The sequence below is a fragment of the Colletes latitarsis genome, chromosome 11, assembly GCF_051014445.1.
Source record: "Colletes latitarsis isolate SP2378_abdomen chromosome 11, iyColLati1, whole genome shotgun sequence".
Taxonomy (NCBI): Eukaryota; Metazoa; Arthropoda; class Insecta; order Hymenoptera; family Colletidae; genus Colletes; species Colletes latitarsis.
This window is the reverse complement of record NC_135144.1, coordinates 16,420,099-16,447,597: the sequence shown is the minus strand read 5'-3', so window position 1 is coordinate 16,447,597 and position 27,499 is coordinate 16,420,099. Positions and strand designations below refer to the sequence as shown.

The following is a 27,499-nucleotide window of genomic DNA, read 5'->3' as shown; positions in this document are numbered from 1 at the left end:
CGAAACTTCCGATACCATCGCGTATTGTCTTCTTCGACGCGTGCCGCCTCTTAGACGCCATAACGCTCGTCAGCGTTCGAAAGACGCGACGTGGACGAAAAGAATGATCAAAAGGAGCCTTCTATCAACCCTCCCCGAGCAACTTTTCCCAACGTATCAAGGGAGGATTCTCGTATGCCAGAAATTAGAAAATGTTTCGTCTCGTGCAAGGCTTTGGGAATAATTAAAAAAATGATTTGATGGATATATACAGGATCATTAAATGTTAGTAACTTTTAAACGAAGTCTCAATTAACGAATTATTATTTTTAATTTTCGTCTCGCTTTGGCCCCTAATATCATACCTTAAATTTTTTAGATATAGGTACACCGAACACATATAGGTAGAAACGAACCTTTGAGCTGGGAAACCCCTCACAGCTAATATAGCACATTTAAAAATATTGTTTAATACTTTCGACTGCCATGTCATCCATATGTGGGTTACAAATTTTAGGTTATTTAGTTCACAATAATCTTGAATTAAATTTGAATATTTTGGTGGCTTTTTCGATTACATACGTTGAATAAAGAATTGTTATTATTGTTGATGTAGAATCTTGTTGGAAAGCAAACAATTCTCTTAAAGTTTACGTTGATACTAAACCTGTTTTTAAGGTGATAGAAATGGAAAATTTAAAAGTGTATTTTAAAGAAAAATTACCTCTTTTTCTTAGATAACTTTGTATCGATGGAAACAGATGTTACGAATAAAAACTAAAATTGAAATTTTACCTCGAAGTTGGTCATTGACCTTTTAACCCGAAATAACGAGTTTGACTCATGGCACGGATATCTTGCTTTAAAAATAGAGTTTTGGATTTGGGTCTCCAATAGTTTTTAAGAAATTCATTATTCAGCATCCACAAGCGTGCATCGGCATAACGCGTCGGATTAAATACCACGGTCCCTCAACGGTGGCTCAATGAATTAATAAAGTATGTTTTTTTTTTTTATTGAGGTGTCCTAGAAAACATAGCATTTAAATACTTTTGTTTCGTTAAACTGCAACTACGACAGAAAAATAATATCAAATCCGTTGATCTATGCGACATTTATCATTGTTCTGAAAGCTATTGTGCTCCTCTACAATAGTACGAGTTTCATCGAGAAAAAATTCTGCACATTCGTATTTGTCGCCGTCATTCTTGTCTGAATCATTTCCTGGATAGGTTCTATTTATAGTTAACATCAAGGAACGATATCGAGGAGCAAAAGTTCTATTTTTCGTAACGTTTAATCGACTCGTTTTCTTGAATTCCCGTACAAATTTAAATGGGTGCACGAGACACGGTTTGAGTACATCGAATATTAATATCGAGGATTACGCGAAACTTGATACCCCGTTGCTTTTAAAGAGGAAGCAAACGATAGACGAACGAGTGAAAGTGCAAACGAAGCTTTTGACCCTTGATCGTCGGGTCGGAGTTCAAGATCCAGCCTTCGATTGGGGTCGATCGGAGGAAACAGCCTTCGTGAGAAGCCGTAAACGGACCGTTTGCTCTGATTTTCTCCTCGTTAACTGCAAGAACGGCGCAAACGACGCGGAATAAATAAAAGGAACGTGTTGCTACATCGAGACACCGGTTGACTCGATCGGGCAACGCCAGCTCCGAAAAAGAACTTTTCAGACGTCGACCTCGAACCACTTGGACGAACCTTCGGGCATCCAATCTAGATTTATAGCCGGACATTCCGAGCGAAATTTCGCAATCGTTTTATCCCAACTTGCGCGAACTTTCTACGCGCTGCAACATCGAACAACTACGGAACAACTATGAATTCTAGAAAACAGATTACGATCAAACTACGGTGAATCACAAAATGCTCCATATATCCTTGATATCCATAAACGGATAATTTAAACGGAAGCACGAGGAGAACGACACTCGCAGAGAACAAAAGAAGAATCGAAAAGCAGATTAAAAGTATACAGTGTCTTAAAAAAAATTATATTCACTATGTTTGAACATGCAAAGTTTGGAATGTTAGTTTACGAAATATTATTTCTGAAAAATAACTGTGATTTCACTTAATTTGCATTATTACGATTGCATAGAAGTTTAATGTTACACTGTTGAGATCGAAGATAAATAAAATTCAAGTTGGAATTAAAGATAGACCGATTTTAATTATCAACGTATTCTTTAAAACGTACGAAAAGATTATCCACCATGAAAATTGATATAAAAGTGATACAAGAGAAATCTAGATTTTTATTAATAATTGAATTGCACGTGCTCTAGTTGAACGAGTCGGCAAGTTCATGTAACATCCGTGGATTTTAATAACACCTTTGACACTGTTGACTGCTGTATCCGTGCCAAAAAACTATGCCCATTTGGCTTTCCTGGTAACTTTCTATCCTAGTTATGGAGTTATGTAAGCAATAGATCTCGATCAGTTAACGCGCGCAACTATCTCTGTTCCAGAATCAATGTTACCTCTTGAGTTCCTCAACCCTAACACCTGGCAACGACATTGTTCATTATTTTCATGAACGACTTGGCAAGCAATCTTTTCTGCATCAGTATTTTACAATACACGTCGTATAAATAACCAAACTTTAAAAAGATAACGAAACACAGATAACTTAATGTTTCTTTTTGTTATTTGAACGCCTGGAATGTTGTTGTAACACTTTTCCTCGGTGATTCTTTCACTTTGTTCGACTCGAGAAAATTTCGTACCTCGCGAGCAATTTTAATAAAATATTTGCAACGAGATCAACTGGATTTATTTAAAATATTCTTTGAGCTAATTTTCAACTCAAATGTTTACTCAAATGTCAACTAAACTTGAACAGAGTATCAACGAAGAACGTTTTTTAGATAACAATAGTTCCTTCTGTACTTAACAACTACGGTTATTTCGATGTAACCATTCGTCACAATAAAAATTGAAGCACTTACATGCTTGTTGCAAGTGGATTCGAGCAAATTGGTAGCCTGCTGTGACTATAACACATTCCATTACACAGCATCTCGACTGTTCCTAGTGCTACATAATGATACATTCACGTAATCGTTACACAATTACTATAGCACACAAACTTCTCTTCAAACAAATATCATTGAAAAATATGAAATACAACGCGTGGAGCTGTGCACGAAGAATATGGAAAATACCTGAGTCGAAGGAAAATAGAAAGCAGATATTTAAGAGAAACTTAGCGAATATTGGTCGTGTTTGAAGCTTGTTTGAAAAACTTTGCGAGGGTTTCTGTTGTCATAGTTAAATGTCTAGCGACTCTTTTAAAAACATGGGCCTTATTAAAAGTTACGTTGTCGATTTTGTAAGGCCGTGTATTTCGTACTGCTCTTTGATTCGCACTTGTAATATGCTAATGTGTTATGGTCATTGCGCCAAGCTAAATACCATTTCTTACTCGACGGAGCTTAACATAAATTTCCTGCGTTTTACGGCCTTTAATTGGGTACTGCAATGGACAAGAACGATCACTATTACGACACCGGTATAAAATCATTTCGATAATATGTATTTCATGAGCACGAACATTAATCGACAATATTTTCAAATTACCAACGATTGAATTTATGTTCTTTCCTAAGAACAATTACTCTCGATGCATTTTTAAAGTTTGCAGTTTCGAACGTTGATCGTAGAACCTATTATTCATGTCACGTTAGTAGCACAGCCGGTCATGGGAAAGTAAGTAGAAAAGAAAGAAAAATATCCTTTGATACGAAGTTTCATTTTTGACAACGGGGGGTTTCAGTTGGACGTCGTTTCCCTACTATTTTTCGATTTCGATCATGGCAGACTTCGAGGGGAAAGCCTAGGAAGACTCTTCGTCGTCGCTTTCCCTTTTTAAGTGCGCCATAAATTAATTCTGAAAATGTAACGATGGCCCGAACAGCAATCTCCACACTGGGTGAACTAATCCTCCATTGTTATGTTTCCCGCAGTTGAATATTTGATATGAACTCCGTTTACGAGCCCGTATATAGTTCCATATTCACTGTGGTACTTCCTAGCGTTAACAAAACAATTATTGAACGTTATTTCAAAATATTTACTTTGAATTTTACAGAAACCTAGAAACTAATATAATGCGTTAAAACCTAGTGCATCGGTCGAAGAGTCAAGGGAAATAATGTCGAAAAGAATGGGACAACAAATAAACGAATAAACAGCGTTTTCCTATCGGAGGCAGCAAACTTTCCAAACGATCCTCACATTTACTTTCTGCCATTAATACCGACCGCTGATTCCATTTCCACTTTCTACTGGAACTTTATCTATTAAACGGATGTTCTCCCATCGAATAAACAAACAAACAAAAGCTGGGAGGGTAGCCGACAGACTGACCCGCTAAATCGAGAAACTCACGGGTGCATCCTGCGGACGCGAGGATCGTAGGACGTCTCGAGCATGAAAGGCAAGTGGACGAGAGAAAGAGAAGAAGGCGATTCGAAGCGGGTAGGAGGTGTGCACACCTCTTACGAGTTTACGAGGCCTACGTCGAGCAGAACGAGCGGACAGTTACCTTTCTGTTTCGAGACAGCGAGGATCTGCTTCCCTCTAACGCGCGGAATTCATCGGTGATCGACACACTCGTTTCACGAACCCCTTCGAAATTTCGTCGACTGTGACGAAGGGTTAAGATAATACAAACGTTTTAATCGTTGCTTCCCGACATCCACCTGGGAAACGTTACTCGTCAACGTTGGGATTCTTCGCTGAGACTGGTCAGGGGACGGTGAACGCTGAGAAAAGGATTTTCCTCGATCGCGGTAAGCTTTCCAATCACAGGGAGCTAGAAAGATTCATCCATCTTTCCCATAGAATGTCTTTTCACGATCGATCATCAATTTACGTGAAATAATCTTCTCGTTTCAACCCTTTGAGTTCTAAGGACGGGCACGTTTCAAATTTTCCAATAAAATAATTCGTTGATAGAATTACGTTTATGGCTAGACGGATCCTTATACAAATTGGTATTTTTATCGATAGAAGAACCTCGTAGAGGGTTGTCTCAACCCCTAAATGTACTCTAAGTATTTCATATATTTTTCTAAATTTCCAAGTAACTTAGTTGGGCCTTGTATGATCAATCAACAGAGTTCCCATTAAAATTCAGCACTCAAAGGGTTAAAGATGCGTCTTGTCTACCAAATAACTAAAAATACTGTCTCTGCTCTAAAAAATTTTTTCTCCCGTTTATCCGATCGATTTATTATTTATTCCCTATTCTCCAAGTATATTTGGTTTTCCAACGATTCAGGTCCCAAGTTGAAGAACAATCGCAAAGATCGAGAATTCCACGGGCAGCATCGATATACTTTCGATTCGATCGCCAATTCCCGAGCTTCCGCGATTGCTTCGTACGATTGGCACACTCGCGATTTTCACCGGCTCGATCGATGGAAATGTTGATTTTTATCACGTCCGCGGGCTATATCGTTCCGCCGCCGTGAATTAAATTTCGCAATACCGTATACCACGGGCGCGCAAACAATGGTAACGTTTAACGAAACGCGATCAACCTGCCAGCTTCCTGCTGCGTCGGCACGTTATCGTTTCGCGATCGTTCCTCCGCGATTTACGAGGATCTCGTGCTGTTACAGACCGGTCGAGGAGAGCGAGACAACGATGGTTTCGTTGTATTTGTTCGTCCTGCTCGCCTGGACCAGGGTGCAGGCGATTTCTACCGCCTGGCGACCAGCGTACGCAGCGCCAGCGAGCAGCGGGCCGCATCACGACGGTCCCATTTACGCGACTGGCCCGGGGCAATTTCTGTACGACCTCGACGCCTCGTCTTTTCTGGGCCAGCGCGACAGATGCGCCCTCTACAAGGTCTCCATGAACCAGCAACTGTACTTCGAGGTATGATCGACGAGATCGAAACTAAAGCAGCTTAGAGAAACGTTCTAACGAGGGAACGACGTTAATGAGATATCGTGCAACTAAGATTATACAATTCGTCGTTGCTTCGTTAAGTACTTACGACGAATTCTTTGCTAATTCGCGAGACTTGCAACTAAGCTGTCAAGTTGTTTCACATTCTATCTATTCGTAGTACCATATTCTTCTTGATCTAGGATCGATTTCTCTGTTTTCTTATGAAAGAATAGCGTTGTTATATACGATTAAAAAGTTAATTTATCTACAAAGTCTCGTTAATGTTCTGGAATAACGTATCGTGCAGTCCCTTAAAAATTCGGCTATTCATCTCTAAATTGCACTTTCATACCAGTACTGCTATTAATGATTGATTTACGCGATGTAAAACTACAGTATACAACATCATCTACAGCTTTTCATGTGGTTGTGTACACGTATTTACACACGTTCATGTAAACTTAAGATTATTGATCACTTTCTAAGAATCATCGATTTCACTCGCCGCAATAGTGCACCACATGTGTGACTGGATAATGGACCGATGACAAGATGGTACTCAGTCTAAATAAAGACTTTCTTACTTGAACAGTAACAGTCGAATACTTAAATATTAACAATTTATACATACTGAATTATTTGTAAAAGTATCAATTTGACATCCAAGGGATAGACGAATTGTTCGACTTCGATTTCAATGTGCTTTCGCAGGGTGGTAGTAGACTGACCCTTTCTGAGGTAGATACCCAACAGTTTTTAAGATATAAATTGATGCACAAGATTGTACCAAAATCTCCTTTTCCAGAGGGAAAAAATTCTTTACATAAGTAGTGTGTATTATAATAGTATCATTTTATCAATTATCATTTTAATGCGTTCGATGAAATGCATTTATTATATAGTTCTACGTTTATATTACTTCACCACGACGATCTTGAACCACGAATTTCATATCACGACATTTCAAGTGCATATCAAGGTATATTTAATTATTTATATTTCAAAAATTATTGGGTATCTACGCCTAACATTTTACATACAACCAAAGGGACCACTCTACTATCACTCTGCAAAAGCACATTAAAATCCAAGTCGAACAGTTCGTGTCCTTCAAAAAAAAAAATGTGTACTTCGTCCAAGTATTTTCCTCGTTTCTACACTGTACGGATTCGAGGACAACGCTTCTCGCTCGGGATGCGTTTCCTGTTTTGCACGCGGCGCACATTGGTTCGAACTACCAATATTTAGGAAAAAATACAATAGCATCAATGTGACAGATTCAATTTGCGTAAAAATTGGAATTCCCATGTTTTTGAGGTTGCTAATTATAAATCTGAAGTCAAAATTGCAAAAAACGAAATGGCTGATCCAAAATGAAGTAATAATTTGTGGTAAATGACGAAAAATTGAGAAATGTTTTTCTCGTTGCAAAGTATATCACATTTTTATAAATGTAACAAATAGTTTACTGATTTCTAAAGAAAAATACGTTATAAATTAAATATGAAAAACAGGGATAGTTATATTTATGTAATTATTATCTTGTAATTACCTAACCATTGTCTTCTGCAAGTAAAGCCATCACATCGTTGTCGAGTTCAAACATCTTTTTCTTAGGCACTGTTCGTAAACTATTTATGTACGGATCGGAAGAAGCTAGAAGCATGTGCATCGTATCTTCATTGGTGCATATCCGAGAACATTTTCTCGAGTATTTCAACCGATTTTTTCAGTACAGCCCTTTCTGAGAATCTGTTTATTTTTTAATCCTCTGAATTGTATCTGTTAAAATTTTGTCGTCTTCAACGGCTAATTGCATGTATCATAAACGTGAATTTCCAAAGGGCCCCGAGATTGGACCTAATGGCCACTGACCAGGTCACGTCCAGGGGCCCAAGCCTGGCGGAAATTCCATCACATTGCAAAATCATCTTTGTCTTGCCTTCCACCCCCATTGGTACTGCTTACTCCGCACTTGTCACTTGATTGGTTCAGCAAAGATTACCAATCAAGTGACTAGACCTGACTAGATGGAATCATATACATTTAAATGTATTATTCTCTACGAAAAAGTATTAACATATTTATGTCAAAAAACTATTACTTTCGGAGACTTTTGAATATTAATATTAAGTCATTAAATTAAAACTAATGATCTCCCAATATAAATATGTTAGTACTTTTTTGTAGAAAATAACAAATACAATGAAATAATAAGTTAAAAAATATATGACTCCATTTAAGACAATATCAATGACCCAAAATGAAAGCGAGATATTTCAGACATTGATCAACATTACAGAAAAAATGCTCCCAATATCGAAATCGCAGATTTACGCAGCTGAAACCTATTTGGATATAAACTTTAAAATATAGTGCACAATTAGCATTAAGTCTCATTTTGACGCTAGCTGACGCAAAAAAGTTATGTCTAATTAAACTTCAATTCTATTCTTAAAAATGCGGTTTTGTTCAACATATGTCCTATTGAAATAAATGAGATTGTCATTAACTTTATTTATGTAATTTACTTACTTATTGTCAACACAATCAAATTACATAATTGTATTTTTTCTTACATTTTTCAAATACTTGTAACTGCGTTTATTTGTAGGTGCACTTGTAGTCCAAAATAGCCGATTCCCTATTTGCTAACTTCCATGTTATAATATCTTTGCAATCAGGTGGGTATTTACAGAAATCTTTGTTGATTCTAATATTTCAATCATCTTCATTCGCAATTATAATAAACAGAATTTGGTTATACAACATTGCAAAAATCGACTTTTTTCCTCGCTCGAACCACTGTGCGGCGTCACGGTCGAGAGAGCTCGATTAGACGTCGCGTGTAAAATGACACGAATCGCGGGCGTCGCAACGAAAGCAGGAGAAAACGCGAACGAGTCGCGCGCGAGTACGCCACGCGAGTGACTTCTCGCGGCGTTTCGCACGACGGGATCGACCGACTTTGCTCATCGATCAAGGTTAACGGAAACGAATGAAGACATTCTCGGGGGAGCTGCGTCGAACCGCGTCCGCAAGATCTTATCGCATCGGGCGGAATGCAACCCACGTTCAAGTGCACCGAGCTGTCGCGAAATCGCGGGATAGGAATCGCTTTCTACCACCGTGGGCCGATTATTCCTCCCAGGAGAGCGTCCGTCCCATCCGTTACGGATCGAATCCATTTTCATGGCGCGATCAAAGCTCGATTCCACCTCGAGAACATCGACACTGTTCGAGACGATTGTTCGCCCGGAGACTACGTATCTATTCCATTTACTTTCGCAATCTACATAACACTCACTGGAGACTGTACACGTTACGAAATAATTAAAAAATTTATCTCTATGATTCACCATAGAATGTATTCGATATTGTTCACTCTTTTTCGACAAGGACGATCATTTCAACAAAGGTTCCTTACAGTGTTTGCTACTCGGTTTTGTCAAAGAAAATAAAAATATTTGTCACGAATCAAATTTATATCAGACAGTGACAGTATCTTGCATCATCGAAATGGTTAAGCTCTAAATATAAATGGTTAAATTGACCATAAAACAAGTGTCTAGATACTTTCGAACGACCAGACGCACGAGATTGGAGTCGACTTGAGAAATTAGGCAATCAGATTTCGAGACATTGTTGCAAGAACGGAGAAAGTATGAATTATTTTTATTATATTCAATCCACAATGCTGAAAAAGCACTGTAAAACGCTGGATGGAAATAAGAGCGGACTTTGCGCGGCGCTTACGCTTCAACGACGCCCGGAGAATGTCGCGAAAGAAAAGTATTATAATTTTTCTGTTCAACGTGAGCGTCGAGTACCTCGGACGATAGTAAAAATCGACCATTATCCATCGATAATCGACACCCTTTGAGTGTCTCTTTCGATGGATCGTTCGGTCCATTATAGTTGATTCTCGCAAGTGCTCGAGGGATGCTCGCGCTCGACGAGTATCGAGTCATCGAGAATCGTCAGCTTTTTCCGTAGCACGGATCTCAGACAGAAAATAATCTTTTAGTCGCCTTACATTTTAAAACATTGACCAAAGTAATGGCTGGACTAACCAAAAATTGTATTTTTCATTTTTAATTTAATAATTTTGATACAACGTTCGTTAAATTAACAGATAAAGTACGAGTTTCATATCGATTACAATCACCGCAAGCTACGTTGTTAATTTATTTTAGCGTTGCGGTGATAATACAATAATAATAATTTAAATTCAATTCGATGCCGAACGAACATGTGAAACAAATTTTTCTGATTCGAAATGGGAAATATATTTACGAGAAATACGCTGTGCGAATATAATTCTGGCCGTTAGCTCAATCGTTATAATTTTCCGTTTCGCGCAACACAAAATCTGGTGATCTAATTTTACAAATTTTTCATTAATTCAATTCCAAATATAAATTTTTGGGGATGATTAATAATAGGTCGAGATGCAACGATAAATGCACAACCTGTGCAGTTATCGTTCAAACTATTATGTCAGAGATAATAGTATAAAATAGTATGAAAATTCGTTACGTCCATGGCCTCTATAGTACCCGTCACGGACACTTGGCATAGCAAGATTCTTATATCAAACTATCTGTTGCTACGGACTCGTTCCTTTACCCTGGTCTTGGTCGATCATGCGACTAGGAATGTAAACATAACTCTGCACTATTTATTTACAGTGCAGGTTACGTCACACATAGTAATTGGTGAAAACAGTGAAACCTCTTTTCATTTTTATCGAGTTGAAGCAAAACTTGTGTTTCACTTCTATACTTGTCTAGACGTTGTACATGAAATTATTCCAATTGCGGAGACTATAATTGATCCAATAAACTCATTTTTTAATTTCAAGGTGTCCCTGATTTCGTCTGGTTAATTTTAGGTTTCGATTTTTGTTGATATTCTTTCTTTATTAAGAGAATGTTACTTTTCGGATCTTAACTTCGACATCATCATACAAACAAACAAACATAATCTTCGCCTTTTACTTTCCCTTTCTTCGGCATTCCCTAGCCACAACGCGGTCATTGCCATATCCCCCAACAGACTAATTTGTGTGAACAACTATCGTGTGTTTGAAAGTAGGATACAATGAACTCAGCAGTTTTTTCGTTAGTAGACGTGACTGCTAACGCAGATCGATTTGAAAAGATCTAAATCATGCTACCAGAAGTAGACTCGTTGCCAATGAAATTGCGCATTCAAATGCAGCCTACCAATCGGAAGTCGATGCGTACTTACGCGTTCGTGGTGGTACAGTTTCATTGAAATCTGTGTAACGCAGAGAGAAAGAAAAATCAGTTTCGTATCGGTGGGTAATGCACTACTACGAGTAAAAGGAACTCGCACAATGTCGAGTAGTGTTTGATTAGTACGACTAGCATTCCTTTCAGGACCTCTTTCTTTCTCCATACGATACATTCGATTCAAACAATTCTGTCAACACTGCACAAATAGAAATAGACATTCTATTGCATTAACAGATGTGTATAGACGTGAAATGCATTTCATTTTGCAAAATCAATCGCTATAATAGAATGTTATACAGGGTGTTTGGCCACCCCTGGGAAAAGTTTTAATGGGGTATTCTAGAGACCAAAATAAGACGAAAATCAAGAATACCAATTTGTTGATGGAGGCTTTGTTACAAAGTTATTAACGTTTAAAGTTCCAACCGTACTGAATTTTTTTCTCGAAACTGAGTAGGATTTCGGAGGTATGTGTAATGACCAAAAATGATTGTAATTGACCTCTGCAAACGAAAATAATTTTTCCAGAACGATTTGAAATTTTTTTTTTTAGTCGAAAAATTTAGGCACCTACCCCCTGTCGATTTTCCTTAAAAATTCCTTTTTCATTTTTAGTAATTTTGTTTGACGCCTTACAGAAAAGTTGTCTAATACTTTTTTGTAGGTACCCATGAGCTCTACTTCAGAAAAAAGTTTCATTGAAATATATTCGCTATTGTAGGAGTTATGGCTGTTTGAAAATTGGACCATTTTTATAGGGTTTTTCTCATTTTGCGGGGTCAAAGACCAACTTTTCGAATATTTTTACGATTTGTACATATTCTCCTTCAAAATACGCGTAGTTTGCTTTTTTAAACATTCAAATCGTCCAATCCGTTCAGAAGTTATGACGTTTTAAAGATTCACATGAAAATTCGGGCAGTCATTTCAGGCCTCAGATTATATTTTCGGTAAGGAATTTTTTTCTCGAAACTGAGTAGGATTTCGGGGGTATGTCTGTTGACCAAAAATGCTTACAATTGATCCCTGTAACTAAAAATAATTTTTCCAAAACGATTCGAAAGTTTTTTTTTTCACCCAAAACTTTCAGCACTTATTCGAATTTTTTTCTAGAAAGTGGGTAGGATTTCGGAAGTATGTGTATTCACCAAAAATGATTGTAATTGACCCCCGCAACCGAAAATAATTTTTCCAAAACGATTTGAAATTTTTGAATTTAATTGTTAATAACTTTTTAACGAAGCCTTCATCAACAAATTGGTATTCTTGATTTTCCTCTTATTTTGGCCTCTAGAATCCTCTATTAAAATTTTTCCCAAGGGTGGCCGAACACCCTGTATATAGAAATCACGTTCGAGAGTCAGAAATGTTCTTATATGTCGTAGAGTGTTGTAACAGATTTCGTTTCCCTTCCCGATTCGTCTCTGCAAAATGGAATACATTTGCATCTAAATACCCTTATCGATGCAACAAAATGTATTTAACTCGTATTTCTGCATTCTCTCCAAATAAATAGAATACTTCCTCTAGTTGTTGCTTTCCTGAGTCGATTTGGAAAAACGAGGAAAGCTCCGATGCTAACGAATCGCGTAAGTGGAGAACTCGTACGGAAAAATTTAATCGGTATTCTTAATTACCGCATCACGTGCGTTTGTGTAATCGTTCCTGGATGAAAATCGAGCTTTTTCTCGTATTACGGGGACAATGATCCCTGTATGGAGCGACGATGTTTCCCGTTGCTTTCGCGCCATATTGTCACACCGGTTCGATCGACGTTGTATAACGCGTAATCACCATCGAGTAGGAAATTACGGCAAAGACCTTGTTCCAACGAAATCGGTAAACGTCGCGAGAGATCGAACGTCGTTCGCGATCGGACAGGATCGTTGCGTGAAACTCGAAGGTTGCGCAACGAGTCTGAAAAACGGAAATCACTTCTGAAATGGGAATCGATTAAGACTGTCTGGTTTTTTGCTCGCGACTGTGTAACATCCGATCGACAGACTGGGAGATCCTACTCTGTCTTCGCGTAATTGGAAAGCTGTTAATTTCTATCGGGACGTTTAACCACTGCAATCTCGCGACTCGTGTTTATTGCATCCTGCGATAAACATCCAATCGATCGAAACACGACGGGTTTGTGACTAGAATGCTTCGAATATTAAACAAAAAAAATATCATTAAACGGTAAAGCAGAATGAAATTAATTTTATCACGAGCGTGATAAATCCTTTTCCATGTTCGTAAAACGTCACTTAAATACTCGAGTCTTGAAAGAAACGTACTTGAACAACGTGAATTTGAATTTTGAATATGTTACGGAGAAAGCGTTTACCAAAAATATTGAATGCTTCTATTTATTAATTAACCCACAGAGAAAATAAAAGTGACCTTTTTCTTTTAATTTCGAATATGTTGGTTTTTGTTTCTCACTTTTCAGGATAATGACATTAACGCCGATTACAAAACTTCCTTGTTTTTTTTTCGTATCACGCGACGATCAGATACTTTCTCGTCCAGGCGGAAACCCTCTACTCGATTAGTCTCAACTTTCACACAAATCGAAGTGTTGCAATAAAATTTAGCAGACTCGCAGTTCGATCCTCGTATTATTAAGTAACACGTAAACGTTTCGACAAATGTCGTGGCCGCCGTAAACAGAATACTCCCAGTTGCTTCGTAATCTTTTTTTATTAACCGACATATTCGCTGCATCGAAATGTCAAACCAACGATGAAATAGATAATTTGCTATCGTTAGAAGGGGAGAGTAATGCATCGACGGAACGGTAAAAGAAGTTAACGCATGTAAAAGGAACTCGAGGCGCCAGTCGTTGGGTTGCCTTTCACGGGCATCTTTGATCGAACACGCTCAACGAAAAGAATCACGTGCAAGTAAATGACGAGTAATTTAAACGAGCCACGTTTGGAAGATCGGTAATCGACGTCGCGATCAATTATCTCGTTAAAAAGTTGGCGATTAACTACTCTGTAATAGCAAATTGGATTCCACCAGATCCTGGTCTAATTTTTTGCGTTTATATTTCGTAATAGAACATCTAAATGACAGGACAAACATAAAGTTTCAAGACGTGTACAGATGTGTCTATAATCACGTAAAACTAGTTTTTAATTTTCTTTATAAAATCCACACCAAATAAAATAATTGAAAGTTATTTTGATTAATAGAAATTTGTTTTTTAAAAGTAGTTTCAAGTTTTCTTCAGACTATCCGACGTTTCAATGTACCAACGTAGTATTTAATGACGAAGCGCGATGTTCTAATTTTTTACTTTCGAGCACCGTTATGTAACGTATGTCGTTTTTGTTCCGCAGTACATTCAGTACAAGATCGACCTGCCTAGCATGAAGGAGTTCACTCTGTGCGCGTGGACCAAATTCAACAACCACACGAACGACCATCCTATATTTTCGTACGCAGGTAAGGATCGAGCGACTGTTACTTTTTCCTTTCACCTATCGTTGATTTTTCTTTTTACCCCTCGCATGTGAGAATGGGAATCGAGGAAGCGAAAGCTGCTCGGATTTTTCGATCAGTGTGATTCACCGCGTGGGACGGCAGCAAAAATGAAATCCACATTTAATTCGAGTATTACACTGGCACGGTTGTAAATAGTTGAGAATGGAACTGAATATTTTCATAATTTAAGTTAATTCTATCTTTTAAAGTAAATTGTAAGTTCACTCTTTGCAGAGAAATAGCAACACCTCTGTTCGACGCTCGAAAGAGAGAACTATAGTGGTGCAAGTCCGACATACTGTGTTTCGAAACAATTGGCCATGTATCCCAAGCGTGAGATTAAGTCGTTGAACGCACGGTCTTTTATGTTAACGAATAACGATTATGGGATGATCGTAACGATAACGATCAAGATTATTATCTTTCTAAAAAGGGGAAAAAGACTAATAGTTTTATCACGATGGTATATACTATCATCTACTGCTTCTCGATTGCCACAGATGCTACATTCGAAGTGGAATTGATAAAATAGCTTCATTTTTTGGTAGTTTCATTATTTTTCCAAACAAATGTTTGTTAATTCCAATTGAACGTACGAACAAGGACAAAATACCTATCAAGAGACAAAATAAAATAATGCAATGGAGGATTGAGTGGGTCATAGCTTTTGAAACTTGATTTTTTTTCCGAGGAAAAATAATATTTATACGAAGCAAGACCAAAACGATAACATTCAAATCATGTTACGACATACATAACAACAAATTTATTTTCAAATTCAACGGAGCAATACTTGTACATCCATTCTCTTTTGAACTGTTCGTATTTAAAGTGAATTTTTCATTTCTTTTTACCCATGTTTAACAACAGACGTGATATTCGAAATAACAGACTAATAACAGACATGATATTCGCCATGACTGGAACAAAGAGGTAAATGATTAAATACACGCGATTGCTTTCTTTTTTCTTTAAACGTGGCAGCATACTGTTTTTCTTTTGTCAAAGGTACGTTCTAAAGGCAATCGTTACTTCATTGTTAACAGAAATATTTATTTTAAAGTTGATGACTATCTTTTTATCCCAGACTTACAAGACATATCACACACAATTGTTATTTTCAATAATATTTTATCAAGTTTCGTGCTTTTTTCCACTGATATCCGTGTTTAAAAGGTGAAAACTACCCTCCAAGTTATCGACGAAATTATTTAAAGAAACGAGGCCCTTTTTTCACCCAATTCCTCAATTGTTATTTAGACCTTTCGATTAGCTCGTCGAAAATCCAAATATTTTCATACTCGACGTTCTTTTCCCCCACCGTCAAACTCTGTTTTTCATCCCCAAGTTCCAGGGGTAGTTTTCATCGTTTAAACACGAATATTCCAAATCAATGGAAACAAAACCCCGTCCAATCATAAACGATTTATTCCCGTGCCAATTTCCATCAAAATCAGAAATACTCGATCGTGTTACGTTCTCAAATCGGGTCAAAGGTCGCGTTAAATTATTCGGTGAATCGTATGTCGTGCATCCCTGTGTTCCAGTCTCTGGTCGCTGCAACGCGTTCGCGATCTCTGCTCCTAATTCGAACATTTATTCGGAATTCCCCGTGATCGCGTAACCGTTAATTATCGTTGAATTTCCATAAATATTCTCGGAACGCGAGTTTCGCGAAGAAAACCGGTGAATATCGCGACGCAATCGCGTTAATTCACCTCGAACGGCCATCTCCCCTTTCCCTTCCAGCGTTCTGATTTCTGACTCAACGATATGCGCCCGATTTCGACTTAATTTTCTCACGTTCGGTTTCACAAGTCGGCGATCAACCGCGAGGGATACTCTCATGGGTGGCTAACACTGCCAGGAGCTCCTACTACATGATGAACATCGACGGCCACAACTTGTACAGATTGAATTATCCGCTGCGATTGAACAAGTGGTATCACTCCTGCCAAAGCTGGAACGGCCGTACAGGAGAGTGGCAGATCTGGGTCAACGACGAGCGCGTAGGTCGCGGGTTCAACAACAGGGTAAGCGCGCACCACCGGTCTCTATTCATCTTAATCGTTTGGTTGCTGCGGGTACTTACATACGCACCGTCGATCACTACACTCGCGACGTTAAACGCATATAGGCGTGGCAAAATGTATAGGCTGAACCAAATAACTTTGGAGGAGAGGGGGGTAGGTTATTACAATCGGTGGTATCTTATTGTGTAACGATATCTCTTCCAATTTATGGCTTTATTCGAAACCACACGATATTTCCCTGTGATATTCTTTTCTAACTTCAACCATAGCCAAGACACATCGATGATTCTTAAAATGAACCCTATACGTGATTTGTAAGCTAAACATTCGTATCTCTTCCAACTTGTGACTCCATTCGAAACCTCTCAATATTCCCCTCTGATATTCTTCTCTAACTCCCACTCAAAGATACATCGATGATTCGTAAAATGAACCCTATACGTGATTTGTAAGTTGAACATTTGTATCTCTCCCAACTTATAACTCCATTTGAGACCACACAATATTTCCCTGTGATATTCTTTTCTAACTTCAACCATAGCCAAGATACATCGATGATTCTTAAAATGAATCCTATACGTGAATTGTAAGCTAAACATTCGTATCTCTTCCAACTTGTGACTCCATTCGAAACCTCTCAATATTCCCCTCTGATATTCTTCTCTAACTCCAACTCCAAGATACATCGATGATTCGTAAAATGAACCCCATACGTGATTTGTAAGTTGAACATTTGTATCTCTCCCAACTTATAACTCCATTTGAGACCACACAATATTTCCCTGTGATATTCTTTTGTAACTTCAACCATAGCCAAGACACATCGATGATTCATGAAATGAACCCTATACGTGATTTGTAAGCTAAACATTCGTATCTCTTCCAACTTTTGACTCCATTCGAAACCTCTCAATATTCCCCTCTGATATTCTTTTCTAACTCCAACTCCAAGATACATCGATGATTCGTAAAATGAACCCTATACGTGATTTTTAAGTTGAATATTTGTACCTCTCCCAACTTATAGCTCCATTTGAGACCACACAATATTTCCCTGTGATATTCTTTTCTAACTTCAACCATAGCCAAGACACATCGATGATTCATGAAATGAACCCTATACGTGATTTGTAAGCTAAACATTCGTATCTCTTCCAACTTGTGACTCCATTCGAAACCTCTCAATATTCCCCTCTGATATTCTTTTCTAACTCCCACTCAAGATACATCGATGATTCGTAAAATGAACCCTATACGTGATTTTTAAGTTGAATATTTGTACCTCTCCCAACTTATAGCTCCATTTGAGACCACACAATATTTCCCTGTGATATTCTTTTCTAACTTCAACCATAGCCAAGACACATCGATGATTCTTAAAATGAACCCTATACGTGATTTGTAAGCTAAACATTCGTATCTCTTCCAACTTGTGACTCCATTCGAAACCTCTCAATATTCCCCTCTGATATTCTTTTCTAACTCCAACTCCAAGATACATCGATGATTCGTAAAATGAACCCTATACGTGATTTTTAAGTTGAATATTTGTACCTCTCCCAACTTATAGCTCCATTTGAGACCACACAATATTTCCCTGTGATATTCTTTTCTAACTTCAACCATAGCCAAGACACATCGATGATTCTTAAAATGAACCCTATACGTGATTTGTAAGCTAAACATTCGTATCTCTTCCAACTTGTGACTCCATTCGAAACCTCTCAATATTCCCCTCTGATATTCTTTTCTAACTCCAACTCCAAGATACATCGATGATTCGTAAAATGAACCCTATACGTGATTTTTAAGTTGAATATTTGTACCTCTCCCAACTTATAGCTCCATTTGAGACCACACAATATTTCCCTGTGATATTCTTTTCTAACTTCAACCATAGCCAAGACACATCGATGATTCATGAAATGAACCCTATACGTGATTTGTAAGCTAAACATTCGTATCTCTTCCAACTTGTGACTCCATTCGAAACCTCTCAATATTCCCCTCTGATATTCTTCTCTAACTCCCACTCCAAGATACATCGATGATTCGTAAAATGAACCCTATACGTGATTTTTAAGTTGAATATTTGTACCTCTCCCAATTTATAGCTCCATTTGAGACCACACAATATTTCCCTGTGATATTTTTTCTAACTTCATAGCCAAGATACAACGATGATTCTTAAAATGAACCCTATACGTGATTTGTAAGCTAAACATTCGTATCTCTTCCAACTTGTGACTCCATTCGAAACCTCTCAATATTCCCCTCTGATATTCTTCTCTAACTCCAACTCCAAGATACATCGATGATTCGTAAAATGAATCCTATACGTGATTTGTAAGTTGAATATTTGTACCTCTCCCAACTTATAGCTCCATTTGAGACCACACAATATTTCCCTGTGATATTCTTTTCTAACTTCAACCATAGCCAAGATACATCGATGATTCTTAAAATGAACCCTATACGTGATTTGTAAGCTAAACATTTGTATCTCTCCCAACTTATAACTCCATTCGAAACCTCTCAATATTCCCCTCTGATATTCTTCTCTAACTCCAACTCCAAGATACATCGATGATTCGTAAAATGAACCCTATACGTGATTTGTAAGTCGATTTAAAAAACGTTACTGAGATGCCAGAATATAAAGACAATTCCGGGGCTCGATGATATCGCTGCGTACAAAGCGTACAGCGATGTTCATTTTAAGAATCATTACCGCGAACCGTTCATTACACGAGACGAGTTCCAGTTTCGAGTTGCGTTCTCGTGGAACGGTGACCGTGAAAGTGCGACGTCGTTCGCGGAAAATGAAAAGGCGCGTTGAGCAACGCGAAAGGAACGAAGTTTGCTTTTTGCGCGTCGCGTTCTAAATTCCTCCGCGATGACGTTCTTGGGAAAAAGATCGCGAGCATCCGGATAAATTTTCGTAGCGCGCCAGAGGATTCACCGCGGAGGATTTCCGGCGCGGCGTCTTACATGGAACGCGCTTTCTCGACGTTACGTTACGATTGCGGATCACGCTTGTCCTCGATAAACAACCAATGCCAGGGTTTCCCAGATATATGTATCGCGTTTATCGTTTTCGCGTCGCGTTCTCGAAAGTCGGCCCCGTACAGCTTGTCAGACCGCGGTCGAGTAGAAAGCGATCTTCGGAAGCGGTGCTCGGTTCGAGGCCGATTCCACGTACACACGGTCGACGCATTTCTCCGCCAATCGTTCGAACCCGACCTGTTTCTTGCGTAAGATCCCCTGTCTTTGCCAGAGCGATGCAAATCACTCGAGGAATTCTCTCGCTGAGGCTGTTTGTTGGCTAGATTGCTTTCCGGAACTTTACGACTGCCGTTTCGCGCAGAAGTCATTCAACAAGGCCGCGCGTCTGACTCGACAACGAGGCTTTGCACAATCACAGAGCTGGAAAACCGTGAATACGGTGATCATGGGCACGATTTGTTTATTTGTTACTGGGAATTAGACATTTACGAGAAAGAAAACGGTATATCGAGCACTACAAATTAAATCGCGTGGAACATTTGTTCAAATCCAACATTTTCCCGCCATATTGGCGTCACGGGTAAGACCAACTTCAGATGTAATATTCGAGCCTGTAATCGACACGATTTTTTGTAAGTGACACATCAGTCACTGTATAATACAAATGAATTAAATAATTATTAAATTCGTTAAAAAAGAAAGTAGATATCTATAAAAACGAATAATGATTTTCAAAGAACTCGATTTGTAAAATCCACGCGGATTTCCTGCTACAGACCGAATACTTGCTTCAAACCGAATCCGTCGAGGCATCGATAGGGGAACCCATTCGCGGCAGGATTTCGTCTCCGTTATTGGTTTCAGCGGTTATCGAAAAACGTTGAAACGAGAGTGGAATCGGCAGCCTCGCGTCGAGCGATAAATGGATAAACGTAATCGAAGGAGAGAATGCACGGCGAAAGGAATTTTATTTCGATAGGTTCTCCTCCCCGCGTCTCGCGAAGGAAAAAATCGATTCGACGCGACGAAAAACGGGAATATCTCCCGAAACGAACGCGATACGACGTTATTAAAATATTATTTGGTCCATGGATCCGTCGACGTACCGTTACGAGAAAGAATTATCAATCTCGCGTTAATACGTTCAATTTGCTCGGTTACGAATTATATCCGTACGTATTTCGGACAAAACGCGATACTTCTTTCATTAATTTAATCGTCCAAAAGTTATAATTATTATTAAATAAGCGGAGTGACAGGCGTTAAGTAATTTTTTTCGCGGTCCCTTCCACAGATTAGATCTCTCTTTCTCCGTACGAAATTGGTAGAAATATATTTCGCGCGTTGAAAAAATGCATCGAAAATGACAAGCAGCAGGCCGACCTAATTTTTTGCTCGACGTAGAGACGAATGTTTGTGCATGAAACTAATCAAAATTCTTGGATATCGAGTGCATGTAAGCACCGACAGCGCCAGCGGCTCGACCGCTATGAACAATTAATTTCGCTCACGTTTACTTTCGTGTCAGCTGGTCGGTCACGTCATCAAAGGCGGTGGAATAGCAATCACTGGACAAGAACAACGACAACTGGGCGGTGGCTTTTTGGAGGGAGACGGAGCACCTAAGGGTAAGATAGCTGTTCTATAATTACTCGTTTGTCTGCACGTCGTTAACCGCAGTATTGCAAAGTTCGTGTCAGGTTTCTTGGGTGGCCTTATAAGTACGAGCTCCAAAGGATCGACAGAATGTCCCTGTTACAATCGTTACACGAGTATACCTTTTCCATAACCGTCGTTACTTTGACAATTACTTCGTGTTTGCTACTGGAATTTCTGTACCTTTAATTCAATGATTAATAAATGAATAACTTGCTAGAAAGTTACATCGAAAAGACGAAAGAAAATGGGATACCTTTAACTCGTCTCTTCATATTTTATCACTTTGACTGCAAAAGGTCTATATATATTTAGTACGTTCTCGCAAGTTTATCGGGTTTATTAAATTTATCAAGTTTACTACGAAAGGCGTAGAAAAGAAATGAATATCGCTTTGTAGGAGCCGGTGGTTATCTAGGAGAAGTGACCATGCTTCAACTATACAGTGTTGCTCTAACTGCCGGAAAGGCTCATAAAGATCATAAACATCATCACGCTCATCATTATGAACACGATACGAGCAATAATACGCCCAGACCAATGCCTCGTCCACCCGCGACGCCGCCTCCACCCCATCCTTTCCTCACCGGAGGACAAATTAATACACAGGTAAGATATACTTCAATACGTCTTATTAACCCCTTGACGTACGATTTAATTCCAAATAATTTTTCAAACGTACACTATTTAATTTTGCTTAAATTTGTTCGTACGAGGAATGACCACAAAAAGGAACCGATTTGTTTTACGAATACGAATAAAAATGTGATGATTTCAATGTATGAAACTTGATATCGAGAACTTGTGACGAGTCAGACTCGTCATTGTAGGGCAAAGGGTTGATATCTCATGTGCCTAAACGAATCAACTAAAATCGAAATTCTGAGCTTTGCAGGATATCCAAATAATTCAACATACATCGTGTCAGGTGCTACTGATGCATCGATTCATAAAAAACGCTAAAATTAAATAGGTTTCACCCGTACAAAATGCAAATGTATCAAGCATTAACCGAAGACGAAGAACGACAGATTTTCTATTTTATCAAATATTTAATATGTAAATAAAACTAGCTTCTCATTTAAAAAAAATTGAGATTAAAATTAAACAAAAAAAGTAAAATATTCGTGTCTTTCCTTTCCGAAACGAAGTATTTGAAACTTTTAACATTTTTCCCAATGTGTTGAGATATTTAGATTTAAAGTTTTCGAATGAACGTCCTGCTGCTCAAAGAGTACATTTTTCTTATTATTGAGACGTTTGTCGAACTGTTGGTCGAAGGGACCTCGAAAATGCTGAGAGTCGGTTGATTTTCAGGTGAAACTGAACCCCGGGACGCCGTTGCAGATCGTTCAGGGCGGAGTCACTTTGCGACATCCTAGCCTGGTTCCCCGGAACCCGCCTCCGCAGCCGCTTCCGCCCGTGAATCCCGAATCCATCTCGTCCGCGTTCCCCTTGCAATCTTCGCAATTCTTTGGCAGCCTGCAGCCCGCCGCGGGCCTGCATTCGACGAATGGACTAACCGACGCGGGGGCGAGCTTCGCGGACGGTCCCTACCGCAATCTCTTCAAGAGGGAGAAGGATTCGTCGAGAGATGAAAGTACGGGCGGAGAATTGGACGCGAGCCTCGAGGTCCCGACGAAGAAGAGAGAAACGCAAGAGGCCACCGTTGGCGAACGATCGGACGGCAAGGTAAGCGAATCGTCCAACAGGAACGTTCAATTCCAACGACTCGACGATCCTCCAGACATTATTACCACGCAATTAAGCGGATTTGAGCCTCCGAGACGATCGAAGACGACGATAAATGGAAAATCCAAGACGGATTTTTATTTATTGTCGTCGAATCGCCGTAGACTTGTAAGGTCTCGTTGCTAGCTAGGTTGAAAGCTAGCCAATTTCTGTTCACTATGTACTTTGTACACCGTCATATATCGAATATTTTTAAAAAAAGAGAGGCAATTAATTAATGTTTGTTTTGTGAGTCGAAAGGTTATCGAGATGTCATATTTATATCTTAAAAAAATTTCGTTTGTATTTATTTATCGTTAAAAAGTCCTGCATAGAGGAGAACGTTGCTTTCTACGAAGCAATTAATTTCTACTATAATTAATAGGAATTTCTGAAACGTCACTGCGTATACAGGGTGCTCGGCCACCCATGGGAAAAATTTTAATAGGAAATTCTAGAGGCCAAAATAAGACGAAAATCAAGAATATCAATTTCTTGCCTGAGGCTTCGTTAAAAAGTTATTAACAATTAAATTCAAAAATTTCAGATCGTTCTTGAAAAAATTATTTTCGGTTGCGAGGGTCAATTACAGTCATTTTTGATCATTATATATACCCCCGAAATCCTACCCATTTTCTAGAAAAAAAATTCGAGTAAGTGATGAAAGTTTTGGGTGAAAAAAAAGACTTTCGAATCGTCTTGGAAAAATTATTTTTAGTTACAAGGGTCAATTGCAAGCATTTTTGGTCAACAGGTATACCCCCGAAATCCTACTCAGTTTCGAGAAAAAAATTCCTTACCGAAAGTATAATTTCTGGCCAGAAATGTCTGCCCAAATTTTCATGCGAATCTTTGAAACGTCATAACTTCTGAACAGATTGGACGATTTTAATGTTTAAGAAAGCAAACTACGCGTATTTTGATGGAGAATATGTACAAATCGTAAAAATATTCGAAAAGTTGGTCCTTAATCCCGGAAAATGAGAAAAACCCCATAAAAATGGTCCAATTTTCAAACAGCCATAATTCCTACAATTGTGAACATATTTTAATGAAACTTTTTTCTGAAGTAGAGCTCATGGGTACCTACAAAAAAGTATTAGACAACTTTTCTGTAGGGCGTCAAATGAAATTACTAAAAATCAAAAACGAATTTTTAAGAAAAATCGACAAGTAGGTGCTGAATTTTTTCGGCGAAAAAAAATTTTTTCAAATCGTTCTAAAAAAATTATTTTCAGTTGCGGGGGTCAATTACAATAACTTTTGGTGAATAGACATACCCCCGAAATCCTAGCCACTGTCTAGAAAAAAATTCGAGGTGTGAAATTTTTCGACGGAAAACAAAAATTTCAAATCGTTTTGGAAAAATTATTTTCGATTGCAGGGGTGAATTACAATCATTTTTGGTGAATAGACATACCCCCGAAATCTTATGCAGTTTCGAGAAAAAAATTCAGTACGGTTGGAACTTTAAACGTTAATAACTTGTTAACGAAGCCTCAATGAACAAATTGGTATTCTTGACTTTCGTCTTATTGTGGCCTCTAGAATCTCTCATTAAAATTTTTCCCAGGTTTGGCCGAACACCCTGTATAACGTCGAAGTAAATTTAAAAATAAACATAGAAAACAGTATAAGAGATCAGTACTTTAACTTCGAGCAGAAAATTTACAATCTACGTAAAAATTGTCTAATTTTCATCGAATAGAGGATGAAACGAATTTTGTATCAAGTCGATACCGTAGTTATTTCCGGAGAAAACAATTATTTACGAAAAAATGGTACAGTAATTATGCAAAAACCCTGTATGCAGATTTAAATTAATTTTCAATTAAATAAACAATTTATAATCCAGTCTTATCGCGCTCGGGTCGTATGATCGATAGGAATTGCTGAAACTTCTTTGGGTATGTAACGTCGAAGTAAATGTCAAAATAAACATAGAAGACAGCATAAAATATAGTAGTTGGTATAGTCATTGGATAGAGGATGAAATGCCCTTTAAAATGAGCGTTTGTACAAGTTGATAGCGTTATTAGTTCCGGAGATATAGCGATTTTTGTTTCGAGTCGATCGCGCGGTTAGTTCCGGAGATACGAGGCTCCGGAGCATTTGCGTATTCTTCATTGACCCCGCTAGGCTCGACGAAATTCTCAGAACCGTTACGCACTCGTAGTAGATAGTAAATTCGTGGAAATACTACGAGTTCCCCGGTCACGATCTTGGGGTAGGTCAGCACGACGCGCGAGCGAGAGAGAGGCCCTAGCGTAAGACGGAGACAGAGATAATAGAATTTAAAAAATTACACTTCCCTTTACACGACGATATCTCGAAAACGGGAAGTCCGATCGTCAAAAACAAAAAACCATTTTAAAGGGGAAGCTTTGCCGCTTCTAACAAAGGCTTAATTATGTAGAAAACATGAGTAGTTCCGGAACTGCGAGCGTGTAAAGTTTTAGGAATTTCAATACGCGTTCGTGGACTGGTCGCGCGCTTGGGGTAGACTAGCGAGACGTGAGAGCGAGAGCGAGGTCCGAGCGTAAGACGGAGACAGAGATAGTAGAATTCAGAAAATTACCTTTTACATAAATTACGATATCTCGAAAACGGAAAGTCCGATCGTCAAAAACCAAAAACCATTTTAAAGGGGAAGCTTTGCCGCTTCTAACAGTGGCTCAATTATGCATCGAAGTTGAGTATCTTCGGAACTGTACGCATTTAAAGTTTTTAGTAATTTTAATACGCGTTATTCGACTGGTTACGTGTTTCAAGTAGGCAGATGTGAGAGCGAGAGAGAGTTCCGACGCGTTAAACGGGGACAGAGATACTAGAATTTAAAAAATCACACTTTCCTTTACACGACGATATTTCCAAAACGGAAAATCCGATCGACACGAAACTAAAGCCATTTGAACCCTCATCACTCCAACCGGCAGGAATGCTGTCAACCTTAAATTGGCTACAAATCACTTTATAAAGTTCTTAGAGTGACAAGGGTAAAAGGTGAAGCTTTGCCGCTTCTAACGTACGTGCATTTTCAGGTGACGTTCGTGTCGGAGACGAATTCGGAGAGTTCCGAGAGCGATAAGAAACTGGAGAAACGAGATTCCGATAAGAAGAAGAGAGGATTGGTGCAGCTGGGCGACGGACTGATCGTGGACGACGGATATATCTCCCAGGGTCTGGACAACGAGTATTTCTCGGGATTGACGAACTTTGGTCTCCAATTACCAAAATATGAGAACAAGGACGACGAAAGGGAACCCGCGGAGGCGGAGGTCAGGATGATAATGGACATATGCGACGGTTGTGCCGAGGATCCGTTCGCTAAGGTGTTGATCATGGCTTGGAGATCGGTGCCTAAGAAACTGTACTCCGGCGCTCTGCATCTTCCAGCCAAGCAGGCGTGCAAGGCGTTTTAACGACGAGCAACCGACTGAAAGTGGAGACGCGTATCGCAGTTTCCGGTCAGCCAAATCCCGGGATTTGCTCGTCATCGACCCCAACGATTTACGTTCATCGACGGGTCTCGACGGCTATCGCTTACACAGGATCACTCCTACGCGTTCGCGTGCTCGTGGTCATCGAATCCTGGACATTAGCTCGATTACGCGATTGCTCGCTCGCCGGGGATCGGTGTCGATTACACCGAGAGGATCGCGCTTAGAAACGCGTACGAATCGTATTTATTTTCATAGGATAGGTCCGTCGTTACGTAACATCCGCAACGTGCTACGAGTAACAGTATTATGTATCGAAAAATCGAGGGGAATAAAGCAACGGGAGGACGCCACGACGAAGAAATTTTTCCAACAACGTTACGAAACTCACCTTGCTCTTGTGGATGTGCTGATGCTGGTACTCGCTGTCGAACTCTGGCTCGCTGAAGTAGCTTTGGTCTTCCCAGTGCGGGGGTAGTCCCAGAGGCGCGTTTCCGGGTATTTCCAACGGTCCTGGCATCCCCGTCACGCCGTCGGTGCTCTCGAAAAGTCTCAAGACGCTGCGGTCTCGAATGTCTTTCAAATGAGATCTGAAATCAAAATTGACGCGCCTTCGTCGATACGTGTTCGCGAAAAGGGGGAAGAAATCTCGGCTACCATCGTGTAACGATTCGATCGTACGATCAGTTTTGTTCTTAGGATATAAGGGCATTGCTCGAGGAACGATAGTTATTTAATCGACGATGGGAGAGTAGTGATACGAACGTCTAAAGTTTAGGAGAATGGAGTACTCGTAAAACTGTTAAATAAATTTACGTCATTTAAATAATTTACTAGCTTCTGAATATATTTCGAAACAATATAAATGCGAAGGGTAAAGTTGTGCAAAATTGAGTTATTAAAGTAAATGATATATGTAATCGTAAACGATAAAGATTGGAAAATTAATTTGGACGATTGAAATGACAGAACAATAGAACTAGTTTAT

The 27,499-nt window shown here is 39.0% G+C and overlaps 2 protein-coding genes across 22 annotated transcripts in view; one reads left to right on the top strand and one right to left on the bottom strand.

The window, feature by feature from the left end:
* The window catches only part of LOC143347603 (uncharacterized), a 207,180-nt gene that overhangs the window by 53,885 nt on the left and 125,796 nt on the right, over window positions 1–27,499 (bottom strand). For all 21 annotated transcript variants that reach the window (XM_076776915.1, XM_076776913.1, XM_076776932.1 and 18 more), the window contains one exon: window positions 26,903–27,101. In XM_076776915.1, coding sequence (XP_076633030.1) covers window positions 26,903–27,101 — 199 coding nt within the window. The remainder of the gene's footprint in view (window positions 1–26,902; window positions 27,102–27,499) is intronic.
* B6 (pentraxin-related protein b6) lies at window positions 4,731–26,909 on the top strand. The gene is made up of 8 exons (XM_076776937.1): window positions 4,731–4,796; window positions 5,631–5,889; window positions 14,501–14,606; window positions 16,464–16,678; window positions 21,213–21,312; window positions 21,741–21,949; window positions 22,658–23,032; window positions 26,113–26,909. The coding sequence occupies exons 2-8, from the start codon at window positions 5,656–5,658 to the stop codon at window positions 26,491–26,493; spliced, it is 1,620 nt and encodes a 539-aa protein (XP_076633052.1). The 5' UTR covers window positions 4,731–4,796; window positions 5,631–5,655; the 3' UTR covers window positions 26,494–26,909.